The sequence below is a fragment of the Pangasianodon hypophthalmus genome, chromosome 28 (assembly GCF_027358585.1).
Source record: "Pangasianodon hypophthalmus isolate fPanHyp1 chromosome 28, fPanHyp1.pri, whole genome shotgun sequence".
Taxonomy (NCBI): domain Eukaryota; kingdom Metazoa; phylum Chordata; class Actinopteri; order Siluriformes; family Pangasiidae; genus Pangasianodon; species Pangasianodon hypophthalmus.
The window spans coordinates 12,384,850-12,396,318 of record NC_069737.1 but is presented as its reverse complement, the minus strand read 5'-3'; the positions used below and the strand labels follow the sequence as shown (position 1 = coordinate 12,396,318).

The following is an 11,469-nucleotide window of genomic DNA, read 5'->3' as shown; positions in this document are numbered from 1 at the left end:
CGCATGCGCAATATAATCACGCCTGACCTGTCACTCATGGCACAATCCTACATTTACTTAAAAATATATATAATCTTGCACTGCATATAGCTTTGGCCTATTGAAACACATAGTATTTATTTTATTATAACTTGTTTTATTCACTACATTGTCCTGCAACTTTGTGTGTTTATGAGTTTATAATATAAAAAAGAACAAACAGAGTTCAAAATAGGTCGCGATTTAATGACGCAATCATCGCGACGCAGTTGCTCGAAGGGCTGAATCTCAAACGGCTTCCTGCTTCCTATGTACGTACACTATATCGTGTATTTAGTAATGGCTGCTACACACTGTGTAGTGCACTACATGTGGAAAAGGAAGATATTTAGGATTTTGCTAAGGGCAACCTTCATTTGTGACACGAGTGGCTCAGTTTGAAGTAACGCTTGTGTTTGAATGTATGGTGATATATAGATTATTGAAAAATGCTGCCGAATTTTAGGAAAGTGTTAGTCTTCGGAATACAGAGACATAATTCTCGACTTTTTTCTGCTTCCCAAACGAGTGCCAGAAAAGTAAGTTTCACATTTGAAACGTTTAGCCATATAAAAAGATTCAGACTCCAGTGAATCAATATGAATCAATATTCACATAGATTCACATGATTCACGTAGATTCATATTGATGTGAATCAGTATGAATCTATGTGAATCAGTATGAATGTATGTGAGTCAATATGAATCAATACGAATCTATGTGAATCTATTTGGATCTGTGTGAATCGATATGAATCTGTGTGAATCAGTATGAATCTGTGTGAATCAGTATGAATCTGTGTGAATCAGTATGAATCTGTGTGAATCAAGATGAATCAATATTAGTTAGCAGCTCCAGAAATACAAATGCATTAACATTTATTGTGTGTGTGTGTGTGTGTGTGTATGTTTGTGTATATGGGGATACAAGGGTAGGAATATCTGACAGTTTTGGCAAACTGCCTTTTTTGTTTAACTCCTGCTTTTATTTAAAAAACAAACAAACAAAAAGGTTTCCTTTTGATTTCTGGGGTTAAGGTTAATGCTCATTTGCATTAATTAGCTGCATTAATAATTACATCAATGGAGAGTTCTCACATGGATAGTAATGTATGTGTGTGTGTGTGTGTGTGTGTGTGTGTTGCAGGGTTTAGTTCTTGGTGTGTATGAAAAGGATAAAGACAACAGCAACGTGTTTCTCACTGAGGCAGCTGCTGCGTTTGACAGATCCGTATCAGGGAAACTCAGTGAGATTCTGTCCGTGTGAGTGGATCATTCAATTCAATTTGTATTTATGTAGAACTGTACAGAAAACCGGATGTAGATTTAGATTTATCCCTGATGAACAACACGAGGCGACAGCGGCGACATGTGGAAGAAACCTGTCTCAAAAGGGAACACCGGATAGTGCGATTCTAAATCTGTCATACAAGTGTATACTATAAAGTGTGTACTAAGTGTGTTGAAAGGATGTGCAGTTTGAGCATCATAGTCTTTATGATTACAGCAGCACATTGGATTATCATTTTTGACCTTTGCACTCTAGATCTGGACCTCCCTTAAAGAAGGGAAAGAGCCGGATATTCTACGGATTACACCAGGTATCTATGAAATTTGTCACTAATAATATTTCTCATGAGTTCAGTGATGCGACGCCTCCATGATAACACCACCTCCATAAAATAATCACCTTGTTCACCTTATTGTTTTCCTCTAACAGCACGCCCCCATCATCTTTCATTCTTTGCCTTTTCAAACAATGATGCTGCAAAAACATTATTACCATTATTATCATTTATTATTACTGACGTGCCTTGAAATATGTTATAAGATTTGTAAAATCTTAATCTGTAATTTGTAATTTTTACTTAATTTTTACTTAATTTATTAAAAAAAAAAAAAAAAAAAAAGGATTGTCTGCTTTTTTGTAAATTTGCTTTAATGGCTTAAGAGTAATTCTTTTACCAGTTCAGTTTAAAAGAAAAAAAATTTCTTAGCGTAAACAAATTTGGACTATGAATCTTAATAAAATTTTCAAGTGTATAGTGACCTCCAAAATTATTGCATTCTTCCAAGAAAAAAGAACAAAAAAAAACCCCCAAAAACCTTTATTTTTAATTTGCCCTAGGAACTGTGTTGTTCTCTTTATCTATGTTTCCCTGGGGTATAATTTTGAGGTTGCACACATGTAAAACATGTAAATGCCAATAATTCTGGCGTACACTGCATGTTCCTTTTTAAGATTTCTATTCTGTTATATCTTGTTATTTCTTTTGTTACAGGACTTCCCGAGTGTAGCAGTAGTGGGTCTTGGCCAGAAAGGAGCAGGAGTGTGTGGGAAGGAGCACCGGGATAACAACAAGGAGAACGTCCGAGCAGCCATAGCAGGTAGGGACTGCTTGCTTTTTGTTGTAGAGGTAAGAGGAGAACTCAAGTAATAAGCAGTCTTTACAGCCGTGGTGAGCATCTCAGAATTGCGCAACCGCAGAAGACCAAGCACAGGAACCGGAACTGTGTGTTGATGACTGTTGATTGTATCGACAGCGGGCTGCAGGCAGCTTCAGGACCTGGAGATTGCGCATGTGGAGGTGGACCCGTGTGGAGACAGCCAGTCAGCAGCAGAGGGCGCCGTGCTCGGTTTGTTCGAGTACGACGAGCTTAAAAGCAAGAAGAAGACCCAGGTGACTCCACAGCTATATGGCAGGTACTGGAAGTCATGCTATTGTGAGTAAGGAATACAAAATGGTGTAAGGTGCTGTTATAGGACAATAATCAACGACACACAGTGAATTTATTGTTAGCACCTTGACGTGTGTTGTTTCTCTTTTTTCTTTTTATTTATTAAAGAACCTTTTTATCTGTTTACAGTTACATTTAATGCAGGTACATTCTGTTCATTTCTAGACGTCATTTCATACAAGGTGTGTGTTACCTTTGCAGTGGAGATGATAAAGCGTGGGAGAAGGGCGTTCTGTATGGAGAGGGGCAGAACCTAGCCAGGAGATTGATGGAGGCTCCGGCCAATCACGTTACGCCTACGGTTTTCGCCGACACCATCGAGCAGAAGCTGTCTCCCTTCTCAGACAAAGTGACTGTCCATAAAAGGTATCAAGTGAGGCAGTGTGTATTTACGTTTTCTCGATTTCCTCCCCGAGTATTTCCGGCGCACTGAAACCTTTGAGGTTTGTCGTATTTTAACCATCGCCTGTCGTTCACAGAGCCAAGTCGTGGATCGAGAGCGAGCAGATGGGAGCGTTTCTCAGTGTGTCCAAAGGCTCAGACGAGCCCCCTGTCTTCCTGGAGCTGCATTACACCGGAATCCCAGACTCTAAGCAGGCTCCTTTAGTGCTTGTAGGCAAAGGAGTCACTTTCGACAGGTGACGTGCTTTACAAACATCTCATCCACGCCGAGCTTTCTATTTATTCTTTCTTTCTATTCATGACACTTCTTTATCCTCAATACCTCAGTGGTGGAATCTCGATAAAACCCTCCTCTGGTATGGACGCCATGAGGGCGGATATGGGCGGAGCCGCAACGGTGTGTTCAGCCATCGTCACAGCTGCCGCTCTGAAACTGCCAATCAACATCGTAGGTCCGCCCACATTGCTTGGTCTTAATCTTCAATTTCTGGTCACACATCAGTATTTCTGTAAACATCTTTATTCAGATTGTACCACTGCTTCTGTTTTTTTCAGTGATTCCTGTACATGATACAATCTATTTAAAAGGTTTGTTGGATTTTTTTTTTTAAAGGTTTAACGCCTCTCTGTGAGAACATGCCTAGTGGAAAAGCTAACAAACCAGGAGATGTTGTGAAGGCGAAGAACGGCAAAACCATCCAGGTATTCCTTCGCATACCACGGACTGAGCGGTGCCGCACAATTCAGAATCAGCTGACGCACAATTGTGTACTTTTATTCTGCGTCCTTGCTCTGCTCTGATAGGTCGATAATACTGATGCTGAGGGTCGTCTGATTTTGGCTGACGCCCTGTGCTACGCTCACAACTTCAATCCCAGGGCTGTAGTCAACGCTGCTACTCTTACCGGTGTGTACTTGCTCACGCTTTTTCTTTCTGAAACACACATACACACACACACACACACACACACACACACACACACACACACATACATACACATATGGTTCTAATGTGCCTAATAAACTGCCAACTATATATATATATATATATATATATATACACATACACACACACACATATATACATATACAGTTGCCAGTTTATTAGGTACATTAGAACCTTATAGTTTCCACTGACCAGATATTGGCTTAATGTATGACCACAGGATTTGCTTTTGACTTAATATTTTTGGTTAATGTACGTATATCCGTACTCCTATGCATAATTCCTGTAATCTTTCTCTGTTTTGCCAGGCGCTATGGATGTAGCCTTGGGTTCTGCCGCTACGGGTGTTTTCACTAACTCTGACTGGCTTTGGGAACAGCTGCATAAGGTAAACGCAGAAAAATTCATTCATTCATTCATTCATTCATCCATTCATCCATCTTCAGTACCTGCTTAATCCTGGTTAGGATCATGGTTGATGTGGAGGATTCAATTAGAGCAGCTGGCATGTTTTTTTACACAGTCAGAGGACCAGGATAAAGCGAGTAGTAGTGAAATATACCGCTTTTTAATCACATGCACTTCATGGCTTCACCACAAGGGGGAGCTAGGTAACCATAAATCTTCATATCTACAGCATTAATGTTTATTAACTTTATACATACTCTATAACTCAAGCTGTAAATATTAAATATGAATATTCAACAAGAGATCCCAGCGATCATTGGCGTAACGTTACTGGAGTAATTGTAACGTTTATCAATTTCTCACTGGTGGGCGGAGATTTTCAGTGATTTTGGAAAAAAAAAAGATATTCTGAATGTTTTGCAAAAATTAATATTTACGTGTGCGCAAACTACGATCTCAGATGATAATGCTGAAACGCCACCTTGGGTTTGAGAAAGAAAGGCCATTAAAAGAGCCACATGAATTACACTTGGATGAATATATTGTGCATAAAGTGTGTATTGTCTGCTCGCTTACGAAAGCAAATTTTATATGTTTGAATTATTCCAGCTAGTGAAGGATATGTAAGTCGAATAATAAAGTACTCAGAGATGAGTCTTGGGGAACTAGACAAGATACTCCATGATGCTTGGAAGCTAACCACTCGACTCAATAGGATCTAAAGCAGTGTAGGAAAAGGCTTTGAATAAATGTCACGGGTGATTATTGTGCGTGTTTTTCGTATTTTCAGGCGAGCGTGATCACGGGCGATCGGGTGTGGAGGATGCCACTGTTTCAGCACTACACCAAACAAGTCACAGAAAGTGCTCTGGCAGACTTGAACAATATTGGGAAATATAGCCGGTACCTGTCCATTTTTATTATTTTTTTTTCCTTTTCTTTACACAAGCATTGCGTTCTCACTTGTAGGCTTTCATTCTTTCTTTCTCCTCTGTCAATCACAGCGACACTAGCCAATCACAGGCGCCTCTGAGTTCATGTATGCGGAAGAGGGTAGATAGCACTTTGATAGCAGGAACTAACTTGTCTCACAGACGTTCCTCCACATTAAATGTAACTAAAAATGGATAAAAAAAAAACATGATTTGCTAAAAATGAAACATTATAATTGTCGTGAATGAACCACTTTGTTGGTAAATTATCAACACAAACCTAATTGTCGATTATTTTCCTATAACAGCACACACACACACACACACACACACACACACTAAATTTTTCCCTAAATTCTTGCTTGTCTCACATCCCACACTTCCAGAAGCTTCTACTACTAACCCATTGTCTGTATTCTGTACACAGTAGTGACGTTTGTAGTATTTGTTGTCTTATTGCCGCTGCTATCTCTGAACAGCTCGGGTGGAGCGTGTACAGCCGCTGCGTTCCTGCGGGAGTTTGTAACAGCCAGCCATTGGGCTCATCTGGATATCGCCGGAGTGATGTCCAATAAGGACGAAGTTCCCTACCTGAGGAAGGGAATGTCCGGGAGACCCACGCGGACGCTCGTTGAGTTTGCTGCTGCCTTGGCATCTGAGTCTTAAAGGGATCTGCGTGGGATCTTTCACCTCTTGGACCACAGGAGTGAAATGGGTTAATATTCAGAACGTCTTTTTTTTTTTTTTGGCCACAAAAAAATTTTTGTTGCAGATTATCAATCACTTGGGAGAACTTGAGACCTTGGTTTCTAGCAGTGTATGATGATGATGATGATGATGATGATGGTGGTGATGATCCTCCCAAAAACTGTTCACAGGCATTTGATAAATAAATTGCATTTTGTAATGTTTTCTAATGTCCCCCAGTTCATATTGTAGCCGGCTTCATTTTAACGGCTTTGGATAAAGGGATAAAGCGACTGACTGAAGTGTTTGTTATATTACAAGCAACTGAATTTCAATCAAAACCTGTCTTTTTTTTTTTTTTTTTTTTTTTTTTTTTTTGGCAACAGCAGCATCTGAAGGTTTTTCCCAGGCTGCCTCACATTTATCAGCAAATATACAGTATATACCCTTTTTTTTTTTTTTTTTTTTTTGGGGGGGCTGTGCTTCCCTACTTAATGATTTTCCCCCTCCATATGAACATATTTATGCTGCTCATATCATCACTGATTCTCAAAACTCAGACTATATAGTTAGTGACTTTGCATTCTTACATTCAGACAGAAAATTGTCAACAAGTCACCTTTTTTTTAAAAAAAAATTAAGGTTAAATTAATTTAAACAGCAATTCCTCGCATCTCAAAGTATGTTTGTAAGATACAAGGATATAATTCACACCAATTAACTGTGAGAATAAATATATCTGCATTAAGTAATAGCAGGACGTCATCATTTGTATTGTTTTCCGCTGTCTTGTCCAAATCAGGTGAGCGTTTCACTTTTTCAGCTTATTCAGTTATTCAAAGCATTTTTAAAGCATTCAGGATGTCAGAAATATCACGTGACAGGACGTGCTGTTAAATGAAATAAATTAAATAAAATAAATCAAGCGCCGTTTTATTTAGTTGTGTGTAAAATTCAATTTAAAAATGAGTTTTGAAAAAAGAAGAAAAAAAAGTGAATATCTTAATAAATTGCCTTAAATTAAAAAAAAAAAAAACTTCCTGAACAGCAGATGGCAGTGTAAAGACAGAACCTGATGACTATTCCAACATTCATGCACAAGGAACGTGTTATGGATGTTGAAGGCTCTTAAACGTGTGTGTGTGTGTGTGTGTGTGTGTGTGTCGCTTAAAGACATTGTTCTGGCAAGTCACACCATAAGCCGATGGAGAATTTGTGCAATAAACTGTTAATCTGTAGCAAAGACTACAAAGACTACAAACACACACACACACACACACACACCTTGGTATGGAGCTGAAATTCATGCTCTGTCCTATAAACACAGAAACACTGGATCACTCTGACGGAAGGTGTTTATCACACGTATCATAAAAGCGCTTGTATGATTATTTATAGAATTTAGAAAATGTTAATTGATTCATAGGTAGGATTGTGGATGAGTTTCGGTTAAACAACAGCTACATTGGATGCAAATCGTAAGTATGGTGATAATATGTACATATTTTTAGATTAATCACAAGTTCTGTCGGCGATTTCAGTGCATTTGAGTCATGAACATTGTGTGTGCGTGTGTGTGTGTGTGTGTTTAATCAGCAGTCCCTCATAGTAACACTCCCATTGTTCAGAAGTGCAGGCAAAGGACAAGGCCACAGAGATAAATATATTTTTTTGGCTACACTGTTTTTAAGTTTTAGGACAACGGGTTTTGTGGTCAATGACATCCGATAACTGCTCTACTCCACCTTTTGTGTGTGTGTGTGTGTGTGTGTGTGTGTGTGTGTCTGGGGGGTGTGTTACAGTGCATATATCTCGGTGTTGGGTTTAAATGGTCACATGCTGCGTAGTGCATGCACATTTGACTCGATTGTTGGATGTGTGTGTGTGTGTGTGTGTGTGTGTGTGTGTGTGTGTGTGTGGGGCCTCTTTACACTGGTTTGAAACTGATTAACATTCTCACAGGCACTCCTTAATCCGGATCCTTGAACAAGACGAAACCACACACGAGAACATACCACGTATAATGACAGTAGTGAGTTTATTATAAAACGCAGCTCGGGCTGTACGTTCTGTACGCCGTAGGAGTGTAAGACGATACGATACGATACGATACGATACGATATAAAGTCTATATTCCATGCTCAGAGTTGACCTCAAATCATCTTGCTAGTCTACGTACGTCAGGTCGAAATATATGAACTGCTGTCTGTCGTCGATCATTACGCCGCTGATACACTGTGTCGAAACAGGAAGGGTGATGAGATACACAAACGGTATAAAGGAACACAAATACACCATTCTGAACACACAATTCATGTGTTCTAACCATACAAATACATCTACAAATAGAAAGAGCACTATTCACGACTCTAATTAACGTTCATGTGCACACAAGCAGCCAGATATGAAGCTCAAGGGACAAAGAAAGACCACGTGACCACATGATCACATGACCACATGACAGTGCTGTGCATTTCCTTCACTCATCCTTAGTAACTGCCTGGTCAGGCTTACAATGCTTTAAATTAGGCCACTCGTTTGTTTTTATTTGGGGAAACAAACAACTAGATTCGTTAGAAATATCACAAAAACGTCCAAACAAACAAAAATAACAACTGCTTGTCTCGCGCACGTCTCTAGTAGACACCGATCATGAACCGGAGTGATGGAGCTGAGGCGGAGAAACTGTCCGAGTCAGAATCTCACACACTTTGCTCACAGCGCTGCCATTTTCTACGTCTGAGTTCATCCCCAGTTTTTTTTTTTTTTTTTCCTTCTGGTTTAGGTTACGCCCACTTAGGCTTTCAATTAGATTATGAATATTTGGAGCGTTAAACAGATGGAATAATGTTACACCCCTCACACACACACACACACACACACACACACACAAACACACACCATTAAATAAATTCTTTTCGATATGATTTCATACCTTTTTTGAAGTTTTTATAACTTCAGAAGAAATGCAGTTTGGGTATTGCGCTCTCTTTTTCTCTCGTACACTTTATACTCACGTTTCTATCATTTTCTTTTAAATAAATAAAGGCTCGATATGACATGTTTATTTATATTAAACGATTTTTTTGTTCTAAATTATTTCTTTAACTTCCAACTAGCAACTTAAAGGTTCTTGAGTTTGTCCATGAGAAAGCTCGCTGAAAGGAACCACATACAGAGACGCAGAGATGTACCTGTCTCTCTCACTCGATTTACCTCTCTCTCTTACCTCTCTCTGTCTCTCTATCTTCTGGCTATCTTTCTGTCTCTTTCTTTCTGCCTCTCTCTCTTTCTCTGGTTCTCTCTCTCTATCTCTCTCTGTCTGCCTGTCTGTCTTTCTCTCTATGTCTCTCTCTATCAGTTTGTCTGTCTCTGTTTCTGTCTTTCTCTCTCTCCCTGTTTCTCTGTCTCTCTCTGTCTGCCCATCTGTCTTTCTCTCTATCTCTCTGTCTTTCTCTGTCTGCCTAGCCCTCTTTCTGTCTCTCTCTGTTTTCCTCTCTGTCTGTCTGCCTCTCTCTCTCTGTCTTTCCGTCTCTTTCAAACTCATTTTCTTTCTCTCTCTCTCTCTCTCTCTCTCTCTCTCTCAGTATCTCTATCTGTCTCTTTCACACTCACTCTTTCTCTCACTCTGTCTCTATCACTCTCCCTGTCTTGCTCTCTCCCTCACTGTCTCTCTCTCTCTCTCTCTCTCTCTTTCTGTCTCACTCTGTTTCTGTCGCTCTCCCTGTCGTGCTCTCTCCCTCACTGTCTCTCTCTCTTTCTGTCTCACTCTGTTTCTGTCGCTCTTCCTGTCTTGCTCTCTCCCTCACTGTCATTCTCTCTCTCTCTCTCTCTCCTTCTCTCTCTCTGTCTCACTCTGTTTCTGTCGCTCTCCCTGTCTTGCTCTCTCCCTCACTGTCATTCTCTCTCTCTCTCTCTCTCTCTCTCTCTCTCGCTCTCTTTCTTTCTCACTCTGTTTCTGTTGCTCTCCCTGTCTTGCTCTCTCCCTCACTCTCTCTCTCTCTCTCTCTGTTTCTGTCGCTCTCCCTATCTTGCTCTCTCTCTCTCTCTCTCTCTCTCTCTCTCTCTCTGTTTCGCTTTTTGCTGCGTCACGACTATTCTAAAGCATGACGCAGTAATTAGAGATGCTCGAGGCATGTCATTTTCCTCCCACCTATTCTCTGTGCATAAAAAAGGAAACACCCTGTTTAAAGAATTTAAGACACATTTCCGCTCCCTCTCTCTCTCTCTCTCTCTCTCTCTCTCAGCTTCTCTTCTTCTCCACACTGATATTCAATGCGAGTGGAGTATTAGGGTGTGTTGCAGGTATTGTAGGGGAATAAAAGGTCTTTTCTGCAGGGCATTTGTCTTGTTCTTATCAAGGCTTTGTATAGTTTACACAATCTGCTTATCGTGGAATTACTTTTCCTCCAGAGGGACAAAAACCGAGTCAGAGACTTGCTTTAACGTGCTTTACATTCATTCCATTGCCACTTTTCTCCAAAACTCGGGGGTTCTCTCGTAAAGGTTTTCTCCAGCGAGGCTGAGATTTGAACTTCCGTCTCTTTCTCAACTTTTACTTTAACTGCTGACTCACTACTGTTGAAACATATGGTTAATTCGCAGTTTCAGCTTTTTTTTTTTAACAATAATGCAAAAAAAAAAAAAAAAAAAAAAACGTACAGCAGCTCTACACTAATTTTGACTGTAATTCAAATCCCAGGTTTAGATTAATCTATACACTTTAACGCATTCTCACTTATTTACAGAGACTTTAACGGAGGACGCTCTACATATTCTAACATCCGTTTTAAACAAAAAAAAAAAATGCATAATTTTTTATTCGTTTTCTGCTTTCTCTGGTTATGTATCATTAATGGAAGGAGTCTCCAGTTTCAGACAGTCAGTAACAGTCAGTTTCAGGACAGAAAAGAGACGCTAGTGAGGGAACAACTGTTTATAGCTGCTATAACAGAAGCGATATCAGGAACTAACTTGTTTCTAAGACATTCTACAACATTAAATGTAACTATAAATGGAAAAAAAGTACGACTTTGTAATAGTCGTAATGGTGTTTAAGAGGAATAAAACACTTCGGGATGTACTTCGGGGTGGGAACATTCAGGCCATTCGCTGGTTATTTTCCTATAACAGCACACACTCGAGTGTTTTATTCCTTACTTTCGCTCTTGATATGCAGTGCACTGATTCTCAAACCAATTCCGACGCCATTTTTTTAAAAATGAAAAATCACACGCACAAACCGCGACGTCTTTTTTTGCGTTATTCTATGCAGCGTGTTTTCATGATTCGTAGTGTCGGGATATTTCAAACCGTTTTTGGTAATCGGATAAATGAC

At 39.7% G+C, this 11,469-nt stretch overlaps 1 protein-coding gene across 1 annotated transcript; it reads left to right on the top strand.

Moving 5' to 3' along the window:
• The first annotated feature begins 322 nt into the window (after positions 1 to 322).
• On the top strand, positions 323 to 6,290 carry lap3 (leucine aminopeptidase 3). Its single transcript, XM_026943167.3, has 13 exons — positions 323 to 557; positions 1,165 to 1,280; positions 1,564 to 1,618; positions 2,300 to 2,405; positions 2,562 to 2,721; positions 2,958 to 3,122; positions 3,236 to 3,394; positions 3,486 to 3,610; positions 3,772 to 3,860; positions 3,963 to 4,065; positions 4,413 to 4,492; positions 5,303 to 5,415; positions 5,924 to 6,290. The coding sequence occupies exons 1-13, from the start codon at positions 468 to 470 to the stop codon at positions 6,108 to 6,110; spliced, it is 1,548 nt and encodes a 515-aa protein (XP_026798968.3). The 5' UTR covers positions 323 to 467; the 3' UTR covers positions 6,111 to 6,290.
• The last annotated feature ends 5,179 nt before the right edge of the window (positions 6,291 to 11,469 follow it).